General features: G+C 38.3%; 1 protein-coding gene across 3 annotated transcripts in view; it reads left to right on the top strand.

The window, feature by feature from the left end:
- ccbe1 (collagen and calcium binding EGF domains 1) overlaps positions 1-16,317 on the top strand; it is a 38,726-nt gene extending 22,409 nt beyond the window's left edge. Inside the window, exons 3-11 of one of the 3 annotated variants that reach the window (XM_075456188.1) lie at positions 3,670-3,722; positions 3,941-4,075; positions 4,924-5,061; positions 6,480-6,586; positions 7,877-7,985; positions 8,527-8,657; positions 11,503-11,538; positions 15,382-15,417; positions 15,799-16,317. In XM_075456188.1, the coding sequence (XP_075312303.1) occupies positions 3,670-3,722; positions 3,941-4,075; positions 4,924-5,061; positions 6,480-6,586; positions 7,877-7,985; positions 8,527-8,657; positions 11,503-11,538; positions 15,382-15,417; positions 15,799-16,059 (1,006 nt within the window). In that variant the 3' untranslated portion in view covers positions 16,060-16,317. Of the gene's footprint in view, positions 1-3,669; positions 3,723-3,940; positions 4,076-4,923; positions 5,062-6,476; positions 6,587-7,876; positions 7,986-8,526; positions 8,658-11,502; positions 11,539-15,381; positions 15,418-15,798 lie in introns of all 3 variants that reach the window. The other 2 variants (XM_075456187.1, XM_075456189.1) reach the window with 2 other exon arrangements.
- Positions 16,318-17,828: the final 1,511 nt, after the last annotated feature.

Raw genomic sequence — 17,828 nt, 5'->3', positions numbered from 1 at the left:
AGCCCAGCAGTCCAACTCTCTTAGTATAGATTTCACAAACAATACAAAATTCAACTAAACACTGTCCACAGTGTCAATAAGAATCATTGAAAGGAGGTGCAAATTTGTTTACAATAATGTTAGATGTTAGGTTTCTGACAACAGTCTACTGATGATCCACAAAACCAGTCAACAGACACGACTGCTTCCTGCTACTTGCTACCATTGCAGCACCTTCTGTGTGGCAGCGGGAGCTCTATTACCGTATCTTATACAACTCTTGTGCTGATACTAGTAGATGTGTATTGCTGGTGTTGAAGTTTCGCACACCAGTCTAAAATCCACTTAGTTGAGCTATTTCTTGTTCACCAACTTTCAGACATAGACTGGATAAGTAAAAGCAATGCAGAGGTAACAAAGCACAAATCCAATAAGTATAGCTACGGTATATGCTGGCTTCAAAAAGTTTTTTTTGGCTCCAGTAGACTTTTATGCAAAATTAGTTCAAATCAAGTCAGTAAATGTTTCCTACCCACAGTAGTGTCAAGTCATAATGGTGTCCTTGGCTAAATTTGCTTCTGGTGATCAGTGCACAGGTGGTTATACTGAAAATAATTCCAGTTTTAGGTGAATATTAGGCAACTTTAGCAGGAAGTTAAATGGATACATTGTACCCAAAAAGTGAACAAATTGAGGTAAGACAACCAGCCCTCACAGTTGACATGAATTACACATGCATTATGCTAACTAAGTGTAGGCTAGAGTTAGTAAATTAAATAGCCCTCCTCCCTCTTGTCAAAATATGGAAGCTTCCAGGTGCAGGAACTCTAGCCTGACTACGTCATACTCACGATTCTAGTCAGAATGTGAGTCTGATACCGCTCAATAGAGATTTGGGTATGGGGCGTGTTTCAACCGAACCAGGAGAAAAAATGCCTCTTCGCTCAATTGGATAGACCTACAACCAATCAGAGCAACGTAGTATGTGACGTAGATTAAGCAACACACACTTGTTGTAGGAAGGACGGCAAAAACATCTTTTCTATCGATAAAAGCCTTTATCGCGTTCCTCTGTTCGTCTTTCAAAATTAATGCAATGTGGAGATCCTGTAGAACAGACTCGATGGCAGAATCTACACACCCTAGCTCTCCAGCGGCAGCCATGTTTGTTTCAAACGAAGTCAAACCAAGCGCTCTTTAGTGACGTAGTCGATAATGTCCCTGTTGATCATCTGTCCATCATCGTATAAAGCCCGCCCTGGCAATCTGATTGGGTCGACCGATTCTTGGTCGGGCATAATGATTTCCCAACTGAGCAGAGCCAGACCGAACTTCCCGACCAAAACTTTTAGGGGCGGGGCTAAGTTCGGCTGGCACCCAGGCTACAGGAACTCAAGATGTTGATGGCGAAATGCCAAACTCAGATTTGTCCAGTGCAGTTGTCCATAAACGAACAGATGACATTATGGTGGCTGTTTCAAACCCTGTTTGCCACTTGAGACCAAATCCAATCTGAAGTCTCTGTTTGATAAATATTATACTCATTTCCTACTTATAGTGAGACATAATTGTCAGTTTAGTCTTTAGATAACTTTCGTTCATTTCGGTTGATGACTTGAAATAAGAGAATAATTAAATTAGGTCTCCTTTAAAGTTGCTTGTAGTCATACTCAAAGAGCTTGTGGACACACAGGCACTTAATGTAAACATGCAATGTGGTCTTACACATTATTAGAGTTAATCATTGTAAGTCAGCAATGGCAGACAGGTTGCCTATTTTAATACCTGAAAACTATTTGCTAAAATGCTTTCTTAATGTGTTGAGTTACTCAAATGAAATCACACAACATCCCAACATATTCGCTCAGAAATAACGTGATGGCGCAAACATCGAAACTCATTGTAGGTCTCTTGAGAGGTGATTTTTCTTTTTATATAACCACTCCTGTTGTGATGTCAGCAAAACGTTGAAATGTGATTGTTGGATGTTAGTTGCCTTCTGTGGAAACCTCAAGAGCCCTGAGGAAAGTCCTTGTGGCTCCGCTTTAGGTAGTAAATATTCTGCAGTGTGTGTGAATAAGTACGTGGTTTCGGTGTATCCTGTACCCATCAAAATGACTGTACAGTTGACTGTAAGAGGTAGACACTATGGAATTGCAGAGTATGTGATTTACTTTGTTTTATTGGGATTATATATATATATATATATATATATATATATATGATTGTGAAACCCATTTCCATTTTTGAATGGGTCATTTGCTTCATAAATAAGATTGGGAATTACAAGTGGAAAATCTCTCTGTAATGAGATGAAAAGCAGAAGTGAAGACATTCCTCTTGACAAAATTGCTGTAATATTGAGTCATTCTGTTCCAACTCTTTAATGGTCTTTTAAAGGACAGATCTTAGAGATCTATCTGTGGTTTGTCAGCTTAAGTGCCTACAGATAACATATATTGCTTCTCTTATTTTTCCTGACACATTCACAGTCATTCCATTCAACTACGCTCATTATCCAATTATTTCCTTGTGTAAATCCTCATGCCCATCTGTCTCTACAGAGATGTAGACCCACCATGTGGCTTACATGTGTGGCTTTGAGTGAAATACTGATTTTTTATTTTTTTTATTTCTTTTTTTCCAGCATCATGCATAATCAAACACTGACGTTCCCATTAGCCCTGTGGTATGTTCAGGGCTAATGCACAAATGTAAACAAGCTAATACAATAAACCTATGAGGTCACTTACACTTTCTGAAAATCAGCATGTTGACATTGTTGGCGTTTAGACTCACAATTCCATTAGCATGCCGAAGACGTTTGTGTATAAAGTGGTAGTTGAGAGTCATTTTACATGCAATGTGCCAGTAGATATATTTCACCATAGTTTCTGAATGCCAGTAAGCAGGGCAGATAAAACAACACATTAAAAAGGTCCCGTCATTGTAACTGCTGCTGAATAAAAGCTGTATAGCATTAAAGTGTAATCGAAGGGCGTGTGTCTGAACTGCCATGACTTCATGGTGGATTGTGTTGTCATCTCCTGTTTGAAATCAACACCTGGTAGCACTTTTCCCTAGAAAAGAGCTAAATGTGAGTTAGTAATGAAGATCTCATGATGACATGACTCATGGAAATATTTCCATTGGGTTGGAATACAGTAAATGAAATATGGAATGAAATAATGAATGTAAGATACATGAGGAGTCATTATGTTGCTTCAGTTTTTATCATAAAGTTGTTTTTAATTATTCACTCGCATAAAAACACTGAAATGTGCAATTAAAAAAAAAAAAAAAAAGGAATTTGAAAATGAATTCAAAGCATTCAAGTGAGAAATAAGGCTTTTGGTACAGGGAGTAGATGACAAATTAAGTTAAATGATGGATCAGAACAGATGGATTCTGGAGGGAGATTTTTAGACAAAATGCAATACACCACAGAGTCGGGCTCAGAGATTCAGCTCAGTGGGGGTTCTAACTGTAATTCATTGTGTCATCAGACATGAATGAACAGGTAGACGCAGCAAAAACTCTGACAGACAGGTTTGTATCTGTGCATTTGCAGTCTGGTCTTCCAGTCACAACTTTAAAAATAGTAAGAATGCAACACACTTTTTCTAATGTGTCTAACATCAGCTTGTGAATGTTAAAAGTATTGTGAACTTGTCTTCTCGTGTTTTACAGAAAGAAATGTTGCAATGGCTTCAAGTTTGTGTTGGGCCAGTGCATTCCTGAAGGTAGGAGAAACTAGTTTTGGATGTGACTTATTCTAATTGTTTGTGATTGTTTTGGATGTCATGCCCCTAAGTATTTCAAAAGTGTCTATTTCAATCATTTCAGATCAAATTGAACTTTCTTTTGTTGTTTTTAAAAATGAAAACGCAAAGGCATGCTTGACGATAGCCTCTTGTGTTTTCTTTTTACTCACTGACATATATATTTTTTTCTTTTGCAGACTATGATGTGTGCACTGGCGCCCCCTGTGAGCAGCAGTGTACGGACCATTTTGGTCGAGTGGTATGCACCTGTTACCCTGGCTATCGCTACGACCGTGAGCGTCACAGAAACCGAGAGAAGCCCTACTGTCTGGGTGAGACCTGGTACAACACAAAAATAATAATTGAAATAAGGACATACCTAACAATCCAAGATTTGTATTGGGTTATAATGTCAATCTGAGTTGTACCAGATTGTAGTTTTGTATTTCCTTTTTTAAAAGAGACCTCTTCTGGTTGTTTTATTTAGGATAAAAAGGTAGAAATTGCACTCGATCAGCAATCTGCAAACTATTTTACACAGTCTCTACATTGGCTTGGTTTTTTTTTTTTATTCCAACAACAGAATTTGTCAAAAAGCCATTAACTACTGCAGTCTAAAAGTCTAACTTTTAATGCATGTTCACAATTACTGCGGTTAATTTGAGGTTGGATTAGCTTTTACCTTTATTTTAATTCTGTTTTGCTGTGTGAGTTCTCTGACTGTTTTTACTCTTTGAACGTTCATCAGTGACTTTTTCTATCCAACAGTATCCACTCTTTATTTTTGCAGTATGGACCTACATTTGTGTTGCAAAGTGAAATTTCCTACAGCCACTGAAACTATGACAGTATGTTTTTAAAAAAAAAAAACTTTTTCGTGATAGGAAAGCTTATTGACAGGAATTTTCTCAAGTCAGTCACTAGGCTTGGAAATTGTTTATTTACCTAAATAATCAAGATGATTTTTTTCATCTCTTAAAGATCCACTTATTTTCTAGATTTAGAAAAGAAATGTAAACTACAATTTCAAAAAATTTTAAGATGATCTCTATTTTCCATTCGTTTTAAATGCAATTAAGTAAACAGTGTGCATGTTTTGTGTGCCTCACATATTTTGATCTTGAACTTCATTTTTTTTTTTATTTGTTTGTTATCTACTTTTTTTCTCTGCAACATAAAGACATTGATGAATGTGCAGACAAAAACAGGAGTGCATGCTCTCAGATATGCATAAACTCTGTGGGGAGCTACAGGTGTGAATGTGAGAAAGGCTATTTCCTGGAAGAAGATGGGAAAACATGCACCAAGGGAGAGAGAGGTGAGCGTTGACATTTTCTCTTTATTCAAGAGAACATCTTAAAGTGATGTGGACCTGACTGCACATTGTTATTGTTGTGTGTGTGTGTGTGTGTGTGTGTGTGTGCGTGTGTGTGTGTGTGTGTGTGTGTGTGTGTGTGTGTGTGTGTGTGTTGGAGACAAAGAGATTGAAAAAGAAGGGGATGGGGGGGTAAGCTGCACTACAAACACAGGCACCTGGAAGTCATTAGACATCCCTGCCTGTTGTGTATGTCAGAACAGTTCAGGCACCCAAACGTACTGCTGTCCCTATGACTCCTGGTCTTCTCTGATTTGCTGGTTACATGTGAAGAAAACATAAATGGTCGAGCCGATAAAAACATCTTTTCTTTTGCCCCAGATTCAGTTGCCAGTGAAGCAGTGAGGGGCTGCCGATTTGCTACTTCCTCCCATGAGGATTTCTTCCGTTACCTACTATAACATTTCAGTAGAGGCAGGAGAGTGAAAGACTGTGGTTCATATGATCACGCTTCTCCCCTATGGCCTGCTGCTTTGTAATATAGAAAGGAAAATAGTGTCCAGACATTTTCACCCATCCATTAAAACTATGTACATGTAGAGCAGGGCCCACTCTCCTACAGACAGGCCTGTTTTAAAAAAACAAAACAAAAAAAAACATTAGAGCTAGCCTAAGTTTATTGACTAAATGACACTGTTTTTTTAACTGGTTTGTGTTGTGATAAAAGACCAGTGAAGTGAAAAAGGGTTAAAATAATCTGAAAAAAAGTTGCATGTTCTAGCTAACTGGGCTGGTGGGTTGCTTTTAGTTCTTAAATTCCACAAAGACTGATTCATTTCTGAGACCACCCGCTTACTAAGTCCTGCTTAGTAAGTCCCCAACCACGGACCCTGCAAATTACAGTTGAAGGTTATCCATTTTTGTTTTTCATTCGAATTTAGAGGATATGCATAAGAAAAGGTGAATGGAAACTGTAAAAAGATGCACTCTGGAAAAAGAAAACTTCCACTAATGTGCAAACAAAATTTGTTTCATAGAAATCTTGACGCTCATATCTGAGAATTTAAACTTTGCACATCGCAGTTAGGACAGCTATTTCTTCTACGGACTACCCAAGCACTAGCACAGAGCCTACAGCAGCAACGCTATGCAGCCTTTATTCATTTTGGCTGATTAAAATGTGTCAGCCCTCTTTTTTTTTTTAAGCTTTTTTTTTTCTTGCAAGTAAATGGAAACCTAGTTAGTGTTGCTGAATTCCTCGAACTTGATGAGTCACTTGTCTCTCTTTATTGTCTTTTTGCCCACACATTTGCCACAAGCTCATCAACATTTGAATTTTGAGAAAAAGTAGTGAAAAATTTAGTTTTCTGAACATTTCCCAGTAACTCACGTGATGTTAATATTTTCCCATTTCCCAGCAGTTCATCTCTTTGAAAAGTGTGATAATGTCATGAATGCTGGAACTTGCTCAGCGACTTGTGAGGATTTCCTTCAGATCAAGATGTCTGTCCTGCAGCTTAAACAGAAGGTAAGGGTCTTCTAGTCTACTTCAAATGGGCCGAGCAGGAAAATCCTGTTGCGTATTAAATCCACTTTATTCAGCTAAATGTCAATATTCACAGAACTATTCTGTTCCTTCATGACTGCCTGTTACCCTTGCTTTATCTCTAAGGAGTCTATACCTGACTAAATTTCAGAATCAACAGCAGATACATTTTTTTTACAACTCTCATAAGATACATTAATGCGTTTTATTTCCCTAATAAAAAAGAAAAGAATGAAAATGTTTCCTGTGTAAAGCAGGTCGATTTCTTTCCCCATACATATGAATTAGTTTGAAATTTGTGTAAAATTCTGCAGTTGAGCTCCATTGCCCTTTGTGAAAATTGCAGGAACACGAGTCCATTGGCAGTGGTGCTCATCGCCCCTCCACTGCAACACATGATGTTTAACTTCAAGCTGTGTCGTCTAGGTGCTCCCAGACCTATACTCTATATATACAATATAATGGAGCATATATTAGGATAACTACCTGAAAACATTTTTCTTGCTCCCTCTTAAGTCACAGTTTTAATGAAAGAATGTATTCTCATATATTTCTATCATAGGAATGTTAAAACATGTTTTTTTTTAGACCCTCCAGTTCAAACACCTGTTCCCAAGGTCGCAGGCTGCAGTCTTGAATAATTCTTACTAATCAGCAGGTGAACCACAGCCTCGTTTAGTGTGTTTGTGTGTGTGGAAATATGCTTCTACATCTTGCATGAATGCTGAATCACGAATTAGGTTCTTGAAGCACAGCAAGCCAAATCCACATGTTTCCCACTGGGATTGCTAAAACCACGTGAAGTTACACAGATCAAAGATAACTTTTCCCAAGGATGCCACACACCATACAGAGCAGGAACTCTCTTGGTCATGCTGAATAACGCAGTGAGGCTGCCTGGCCTCCATTTGGTTTGGTTACAGTTTATGTGGTGCAGACTAAATATCAGCTTTCATCTTTGGAAGGGTATATGATTTTAAGAATCATTTTTCTTGATATTGGCTCTCTGGTGTGTAATTTTCTTGTCCTGTCCTACAGTGCCTACTTCATGAATGATTTTATGTAAAAACATTTAGGAACCATACTGATGATGAAATTATGTGGCTTTTGTATTGTTTTTGTATGGTATTTGCTAAAAAAAAACAAAAAACAAAAAAACAACTCATTCTGTTTGTTTGATTTAGTTTCTTATTTATCTGTCTATTCATTCTATAATTTTTTTTCAGCAGTCTTCTTTCTGTTTTTTGTGTTTTTTTCCACACTTTTCCTAAGATGGCCTTGCTGTCAAATAGTGCTGATGTCCCTATGCAGATGACAAGCGAGAAAATCCTGACATCTCCTATATATTTACCAGGGCCCCCAGGTTCTCCTGGACCTTCAGGTAAGACACAAAAAGTAAGAAATGATACTAAAGGGACCTGCATTTATCTTAATGCTGTACACAGCTGTCCTTATTCACAGCTATTCACAGTTAAGCTAACATAGTAATGTTCAGCAAACACAATGTTCACCTTCTTAGTTTAGCATTTTATTGTGCTGATAGTCTGCAGTAAAGTATAGCCGAGGCTGCTAGTTTTTCTGATATGTATTTGATCGTAAATCAAAGTTTTAGGCAATCATTATAACTCCTGATATGATGATGGCACAAGGTGGAAGTTTTAAGTTTTGTAGTTTTACTACAAAGGTCATGACACGAGTATCTGAACTGCGTTTGTAATGTGTTGATCATGCTGCTACCCCTTGAGAAGTTGATGAGATTGTGCCACCATTTTGACAAGGAAATTCTTGGAAAGATTTTTTTAAATTTTTTTTATCAAAGGAAGAGTGGGACTATGGGTCAATGCATAAACAATGTTTTTTTTGTGTGTTTTGTTTCTATGTTTACTTTGGTTTTTTCTAATATCAGGCAATCATTATTTTAGGAGATGCAGGTCCAGAGGGCCCTCCTGGACTATTAGGGCCCCCTGGTCCACCTGGTCCCAGGGGCTTGATGGGACCCATTGGACCCACACCAGACCTATACCACATAAAACATGGCCCTCGAGGACCTGTGGTCAGTTAAGTTAAATCTGTTTTACTTGGCTACAGTAAATCACTGCGTTTTAAACCCACCTTTTGAACATTATTACTCTGTTCATATGTTCACCTTAAATGAAACAAATATCTTTCCTGAGCTTTTATAAAGAATGCTATTTGATATTTTCCTCTCTTACTCTATTTGCATAGCTTTTTTACAGTGGTGTCAGAAAAATGCATATACTCATCATGGGCATGATTGTCATGGCAATATCTCGCTCCTATTGGGTTCTTTTTCTGAGGCAGAAGGATTGTAGAACATGAGTCTATGAAGGCCCGATTTACAGTACAGAACACATGAGACAAAACATTATCTGCTGCTGCATTAAGCTTTGACATATCATACATTAAATCTTTAATAGACAAAAGCCCATGAATACGACATACAAGTTGTAGCTTCTGATAGATTTTGTAGCTTCTCGCAGAACTCTGATTGGATAGTTGATATTTTTGCTGAAGAACTCCCTGCTGCTTCTTATTTACTCCATCCACTTTGGCAATCTGCCATTTCCACTGGCAGCAAAACTGGCCCAGATGATGCTACCACCAGTTGGTAGAGTCTTATTGGTTCTGACCGCATTCGGACAGAGCAGTTCTAAGAACGGCGTTCTAAGAACGGTCCTCCTCGAATTTCGTTCTAACAACTGCCCTTCCCCAGCGGAACTGTTTCAGTTTGCATTCGCGCATGAGTCGGGACCAGGTCTGGACTGATGCGACGCAACCGCCTGCGACAGTGACGTGTTACTTTAGCGCCACATTCAACAACAAAACAAAACAAAACAAAACAAAACAAAACAAAACAAAACAAAACAAAACAAAACAAAACAAAACAAAACAAAACAAAACAAAACAAAACAAAACCCTTGAAAAGTAAGGAGAGAAGAAAAAAACACCACAAAGAAGCTAATATGGAGAGCGGGAAGGCCACCGTGTTCATGGTCTGCATGATGGTGATATTAATCATGGACGATCACATCGGGCGTCTATCATCGAGGCTGGAAGAGCTCACAGAGAGAGTCATGAGATGATGGATCAAGCGCAGGCGATACTTCTTCATTTCATGAAGGAAGGAGAGCAGAGCGCCACAAACAAAGGAGACAACGTGTAAGTTTAACTTATTAAACAAGCGCCGGTTGTGTCCGTGTCGTATGAGTAAACATTTCAGCCGTGACAACATGACATGGGGCGTAGCTACCGACCACCAAACACCTCCGTCAGATGTGTTCCTATAGAACCCTGAAAAGACCCAGCCTCGGAGAAGGAGCTGAAATGATTATAGGAACTGAGGGCCATGGTCCCGAGTTCCTGTATGTGCGAATGCGGGAAAAAACGGGCCTGTTCCTTAAAAGGTTGTAGGAACTGCCAAAGGTTCCTACAGTGCGAATGTGGCTATTGTTTGTCTGCTCTGACAACAAAACATCACTTGATGTGCTCAGCTAGAAACTTTAGTCAAGCTTGAAGGTGTTTCGGACCAGGAGATTCTTTCTTGGATGGCAACTCTCCAGTTACTATGAAAAATCAGTTGTACAATACTATAATAAAAACCTAACATTTCCATGACCTTCATGTCGATGATGAGTTTAGAACTGTAAAAAAAGCATGATTATGTGAATTGTACTGTGATCTTTAAATACTTTTCTCTATCTTAGCCTCTGTTTCTGGTTGGTTAAGCTGCACAGTTCTGATTTGAGTCCCTGGGCAGATTGGCTCAATTGAATAAGAAAAGAAGCAAGACCTGGAAATTCTTCTTTTACTTAAGTCCATGTGACAGATTTTGTGAGGTTCTGGGATTTGCTCACCAAAATAATTCAAATAATTTAGTATTGCTGCATCGTAAGACAGGTCCCAGGAGAGAAAGAAAATACACGCTCTTAAAGCCCCTCATTTTGGTAGGTGAAAAAGGATGACACATGGTAATAGTAAAAACAGCGGAGAGGACTGAATCCATTCACAGCTTTAGTTGTTTTCTTTGGCTTGTTGGGGTTTTATGCAATACTCAGTCTTGCCTGCGAGTGTAAACCCCCTGTGTTGAGGTATGGGATCTGAATCAAGAATGTGCGAGATGTGGCCATTGAGACAAAGATCTGCTTTTTAAAGCTCTTCTGTTTATGCAGTCTCATTGTTGATTAATCAGACCATCAACACCTGCAATCAGTCATATCACATGCTGCAGGAAGCCAAACCATAAAGTCAGGAACAATGTAACAGTGTTTTCACTGAAGAAGGGCATCTGTTGTTTTGTAAGTTCGAATGCATGTTTGCTTTCATGCCCACAGTTAGTTAATACAGTTAATCAATGCATATGCATATGTGGTTGAACTAATGATGTAAGGAGCGAATCTTGTCCTCTTTTCACATAAAAAAAATCTAGGTTCACAGTTTGGTTATCGGGTCACGTGTTTGACTGCTTGTCTGTGTTTTAGAAATCATGGATCTGTGACTCAGAGGCTTTGTACTGATCTGAATATTGGCACTACTCCCTGTGCAATGTGTTTACACGTCTTTGAAGATGATTATCCCATGACTGAGATCAAAGCAGCCTCTGCCATTGATCTAAAGTCCCCCAGGAAAGACCTAGAGCCCGGCACATCTTACTTAATCTCTTGATGGAACATGATTAAGATAACAATTTTGTATTTAGAAAGAGTTTGAGTAATTTTTTGTGGAAAATTGACAACATACTCAAGAACGTATTATTCATTGTGCATTGGCAAGCTACATGTCTGAGCCACAGTAACAACTAGATATTAAACAGAAAATGCTTGAGAAATTAAACATATATGAACCACATGTTTTTTTTTTGTTTTTTTTTTACTGAACAGGGACCTCCTGGATCACCAGGAAAGGATGGTCTGAAGGTGAGATCAGATGTTATTTTGACATCTGATATTGTCATTTCTGTGTATTTCAAAATCTAACTTTCCTGTAACAAGTAGCTATTCTCCACAAGAGTAAAGCTGTCCAACAACCCCCCCCCCCTTAGGCAGCAGATTATTTACTCTTGGTGCATCATATTTCAATGTCAACTAAGACACTGACCATGTCAGTCAAAAAAATAAAAATATCTGTAGCTTCATTGTTTCTCAACTTCTCCAAAATGCTACAGGGTGTAAAACACAAGGCAGGTGCCAGTATGAATGAATGCTCATTAGATTGCTGCACAAGCAGACTTTATTCCCGGTGAAAGGATTACTTAAGGGCAAGATGCAACAAGATAATGGAGCAAAACTGCTGTCCAAAACAGTAGCTTGTAGAGTTTCATGTACAATATAAGCAGAGGCACTACAATGTCATGTATAAGTGGGAATTCTTAAATGCTGGAGGCATATAGGGATTACTGTTCTCAGTACTGTGGGCCTTGAGTGAGGTCTTTTAACTGTGTTTCTCACCTGCAAAGAGGTCTTCAACAACATGAGTTAGCACTGGCCAACTTTGATAGATCGGCTTCTTGTCAGTTGCAAAAATATGACAGAAATATGGCAAATAGTCATAAGTGGCAAGTCATTAACTTCTTCCTGACCTCCAGATTGAAGACTGAAGTCTCACATGTATTTTGTTAACAGCACTTTTAGCTTTAGCTGAAAGAAGGCAGCAACAATTTTTCAAAGAGTTTCCAAGAATACATTTTCTCTGCTTTTCCTCCTAGAAAAAGCCTAAGGCAAAGTTTTGGGGGGAAAAAGTTCCAGCAGATCATTGATTCTAAGATTATGGAGACACACTGGTGATTCAATTCCTGTTACAATGACAATTGTTCTTAAATTTTTCAAATTTTTTTCATTTAACCAAATTTGTTGGTACCTTCTCTTTCATTCTTTTGATATCCATAGAAAGAAAATCACAAAGCAGCGAAGGTTAAATTTTTTATTTTTATTTTTTTAAAGATTAGGAATCTCTGTGGCTTGCAGATGGTTATTTTGGCCTTGTCAGGCTCCTGCATTGTGTTTGTCACAGTTGCTGCTGAGTTTGACGATGATCTGCTCCCATTCAGATGGGGAGTAAAGACTTTAACCAAATGAACAAGGTGTTAAGGTTTAAATTAAGCAAACGTATGAACGTCATTTGTGTCTATGACAGTCGATAGTTGATAGAGTCTACGTCTTGTCAGTTTCTTTGTTTGACCTTTTTTTGTGTTAAGTATAGCAGGTCGGTGGTGCAGTGAGTGAGGTTTGGTTTCGTTACTTTGAATGGAAAGCTGAAGCTTCCCGATCCTGCAGCATGTCAGAATCAATTTAGACTGAGAGCAGCCAGTTCAGACAGCTAATCCACAGCAAACTTTCAAACATAATCAGACCTGAAAGTGACCTGGAAAAGAAGGAGTGTGGTTTGGATGGTAAGTACTGAACTTGAAATCACGAAGACACTAATTTTTAGACTTCTTATATGATACATGAGGTGTAAAAGCTCAAAAGATTCTCATCTTGTATTGACTGTTGAATCTCGTGCTCATAACATTGTGTGCATAGTTTTTTAATTGAACGTATGGAAAGACTTAGGTGCATCTTCCTTATTGACTTTTTGTTCAAGTGGGATGTTTGTGTGGATAGATCGGAGGGTGATGGTAATCTCTCTTACTGAGTAACAAATCCAAACCATCTGCCAAAACACTCACAGCCTCAATGTGACCTTGAGCAGCCAGATTGGTTGGTGCTACTGTACATTACCAACCTAATCTTATACAAAAGAAGTGTCAAATACGGGATGTGCTTACTCAAGGACATATTTCTACTCTTTAGGATACAAACCTATTCTCTGCCTCTTTGGAATCACATAAGAAGATCAATACAAAGTAAACTATCCAATGAAACTACTGCTCCAATTTGAGGTTTTCATACACTCACCATTGGCATGAATAGAATTGTTTTTCTTGAATTTGAAAACAGTGTTATGGACCTTCTGAAATGAACGCATATACACCCACACCTGCATACATCATTAACTCAGTCACCCTGACAATTCCAAAATGTCCTTTGCCAGTTTGGTCTCAAAAATGACCTCAGTTCAGATGATCAGAAACCACTCAGGGACCACCAAGGCAAATGCCTGCCATAAACTTGAAGCTGTTATAACCACGGCTTACTAGCTAAGGAATTAAGTTTTTCTCGTCATGGACTGAGAGGCTGCCATCCAAGATAGAATCGGCACCTTCAAGCGCTGCTAAAGTTTACAGCAGAGCATGTAAAAGGCAGTTAAGACACAGACTGAGTAGGTATGGACGGTTGGTTTGGATGAGTAAAAGGTACCATTAAGTAGGTACATTTAACACCACGGTCAATGTCCTGTACTGAATTCTTAATCGTGGTGGTGGTAACATCATGCTTTGTGGCTGTTTTGGTGCCAATGGAACTTGTAGACTGAATAATAAAGAGAGAAGACTTCCTCAGGACTCATAACATTCAGCTTAATCTTAAACACTCAGAAGGATGGTTAAAGGTGCTCCTTTTAGAAAAAAAGAAGCCATATAAATGAATCAAATAATCTTAAATAGGAATGGAAATGTACACTTCATCTGGTCAAACTCTGCCCCCTTGTGGAGAAAATATTTAGAACTGCTCAAAGTCTTAACATTAAAGCTGCAGTCTGCAGGATTTGTTGTTGTCATACGTAAAGTCCTAATTTTTGGCATTTCAAGAGTTTACATGATCTATCAGAACGCTTGAAGTTGAAAACTGTGATCTCCGTAGTCGCAAAATGCAAGAAATGCTTATTTTTTAACCGAAAAATAAAAAGTTATTCAACTTCCTGTCCCGCCCCATCAAAACACATGAGAACTTGTGCATGTCTACGTGCACGCCAGATGCGCGTACACGACTCCTCATTCATCAACTCACCTGTCATTTGCGATCATGGAAGACACAGTAAGTAGACTAGCCCGTAATGAAGTTCAATAGTCTAGATAAATAAGCGTGGGGGCGAGCCTACCTTGTATCGCGCGTGCACAATCGGTGATTGACAGGCAGCAGAGCCCAGCTCGTAACCTGATTGGTTACCTTTTACCGGTCCGGTCTGCAATTTTGTAAACAAACCTGCTGGCTTTGGAGGGACCTAGCGGGACATATAGGGGACCTAGAGAACTCGTTTTTTTTTGTATTGGGGTATTTAATGTACTACTTTCAGAATCCCCGGACAGTTCCAGGCATTATGCTTGAAAAAGAATTGCAGACTGCAGCTTTAACTCTATCAAAAATATGTGGACAGTGCTTGAAAGTCAGTTCTGTGTCGAGATAGTTGCAAATTGAACCAATGCTGCTGAGGAGAGTGGTCCCATATCAGGCCAGAATTCTGCCAAGTTTTGTTTGTTGAAAATATCATTTAGTCAACGTGTAATTTGCTAATTCAACGTATGTGTTGTATGTTTAATGTTTAGCCTGTTTCGATTTGTTTGTCTCGATTTTAGAAAATCCACAATATAGATTAAAATGTCTGCATCAATTTCTTAATGTTTTTTTTTTCTGTTATTGAAGATTAATGCTGTAAAACCATTCTTCCCCAGAAAATTGAGGCACACTTCAAAATGATGTGCTTGCTTTCTCCTATTTTTAATCCTTGAGGCTTTGGTGGTTGGGTACATCCTGAACTTCCCTCTCTCTCGCTGTTGCTCTGGCTCCATGAAACGTTCCCTGAGCAGATTATTATGAATTCTTCTCATGTCTTTCCCCTCCACTGTAATTCATCTTAACTAAATATTTGCTTTGTTTCCTCAGGGGGACAGAGGAGCTCCTGGGCCTGTCGGACCACCAGTAAGACTAAGGCTATCCATACTGATGCCACACAATTGTTATATGTTACTATTATCCAGAACAGTACAGTTAAACTAAAGCAGGACTTAAAACAAGCTACAGAGAACTGTGAAAATTAAACAAGTCAGCAGATGATATGCACTCTTACAGAGTAAAACTCCTAAATAAACACTAATGGTGTTAACATTAACAAATCATGAGAAAATTCTCAGTAGTCAGAGGCCAGTCTTGATCAGCCTGAATTTTGTTGTGATAAAGTAAATACAGAGATGTGGGGGAAACGTAACCTTACTGTTAGGTGTAGGGATTTATTTCTTTAAAGGGAGAGTAAAATTCTGTAAATGATCATTTTCAAATTTTTTTTTTTTACTTGACCCCTAGGGCCCCCCAGGCTCCTTTGATTTCCTGCTACTTCTGATGGCAGACATTCGCAACGACATCGCTGACCTGCAAAGCAAAGTGTACGGTCGAGCGGTGAACTCTCCAGAGGAGGACTTTCCTGTGGCTCCAGACAGCTGGAAAGACACCCAGGACAGCTTGGACACAGGCTCGGGGGAGGACTTCAAGGAGCCTCCACCTCAAACGGGCAGAGGGTCCAAGAGGGGCAGGAAGAGGAAACCAGCAAGAGAGAGAACAGACTGAGTGTGAGGGCTGGTTTTACATACTTTATATCAGGTGTAAATATTGGAGTGTTTTGCCATTTTCTATTTAACTGATATTTGAAAATAATGAATTGTTTGCTGGTTTTATCATAGATGTTTATTTTTGTATGATAGACAAGGAATAGTGTGTATGTATTTGAAGAAATGTGAGTAGAATTTCAAAGTGCATGTTTTTTTTTAATTGTATATATTCAGAAACACATTGTTCCTCCTCGGCACATTAAATATGTTTCTTGAGTTTTCTTTTCCTCTTTTCTTTTTATGACACTTTATTATTTATTTCAAATGAATTGTAAAATAAAGTGAGCCACTCAATATCTCGGCGTGGCATCAGTTGACATTTATAATTCACAAGAGTTATTAACGCAGCACGACTGTTGCATCGTTGTGACTCTGTGCAGTCTTCATCTATAAAGCACCTTATTGCAGTTTTCATTGTCATGGCAGCAGAGAAATAATTCAAAGAAAGAGAGTTTTTGTCCAGAGTTATTGCTCCCTATATATTTTCTAATCTTTTTTGTAATTACTGATGCACATATATTGATCATTAACATTAGTTGGCAGAGCTGTAAATTAGAATTATCTCATTTTGGATTATGTAAAGTGCTTTTGTTTATTGATTAACTGTCTGAAATGCCAGAAAAAATAATGAAAAATGCAGTATACATTAGTTTTCTGCAACGTGATGTCTGAGCAGATGTCCAAACCCCCCAAAAAGATGCTGGGTTTACCAACATATGCATATTTATGTGTGACAAACTGAAAATGAAAATTGGAACCACAGAATGGACAGCTTTTTTGATTATGTTTGCGAATCTATAATCGGTTTATTCTTTTAATTCCGCAACTAATGCCAGCTAATGTGAGCAGTTGACGTACTTCATGAAGATACAGCACTTAGTTTGAATTATGTCAAATGAAGCACTCAAAGAACATTGACAACTTTTCTGCTCACTCGAGACAAGTTACTTGTGTACAAGAGCTACTGCTTTTCTGCTAAAGTGTCTGCTGTTCTTGTGAAACCAGTAGTCTTTTATGGATCTAAATCTGTCATTTTGAAAAATTGGCGAGTATTTAAAAAGTAACAGAGGCTTTGAATGTATATTGCATGTTTGATTTAACATCCAATTAGACATTCAATACTTTGGTTCTGCATGCAGGGAACTCCAAGAGGAGTCGGCCGGTAGACTTTTCCACCAGAGGGAGACCTCATCATAGACAAAAACCTGAGATTTACACATTGTGGTGTCACATGTTAAATGCTGGATTGATTAGATATCAAAGAAAAAATTATTTGGTACCATTTTTTTTCTCAGCAGAGAACATGACAGCATGATGGAAGCTTTATGATTATTGCAAAATGTAGGAGATAATTTAGGGACAAAATATACATTTAAAAGTGAAATCATAAGCCATGAAGATACTAGGATTTTTTTTACATGTATGCAGTACAGTTTTTAAAGGCTGGAGATTCAATTTATGACAGTCACCATATTCATAATATGAGAAAATTTGACATCGTCGTAAAGAATTTAGCCACTGAGTGCGAGAATAACCTTTATATGATAGAAACACGCAGAGAAAAACTTTGGGGTAAAGTAAACATCAGTAAAACTTTACATTGTGCTATTATTCTTATACACATTGATTTTTGCTTTAGTCTCGCCCCTCTTGTACCAAAATAGTTTATGAAGTCACTGCTGGAACTGACTGAGCTTGCTTGGCCTGCATGTAGTGAGTAAAAGATTT

Source organism: Odontesthes bonariensis, chromosome 22 (genome assembly GCF_027942865.1).
Source record: "Odontesthes bonariensis isolate fOdoBon6 chromosome 22, fOdoBon6.hap1, whole genome shotgun sequence".
Classification (NCBI taxonomy): Eukaryota; Metazoa; Chordata; class Actinopteri; order Atheriniformes; family Atherinopsidae; genus Odontesthes; species Odontesthes bonariensis.
The sequence above is the reverse complement of the archived record's forward strand: the minus strand, read 5'-3'. Positions and strand labels throughout refer to the sequence as shown.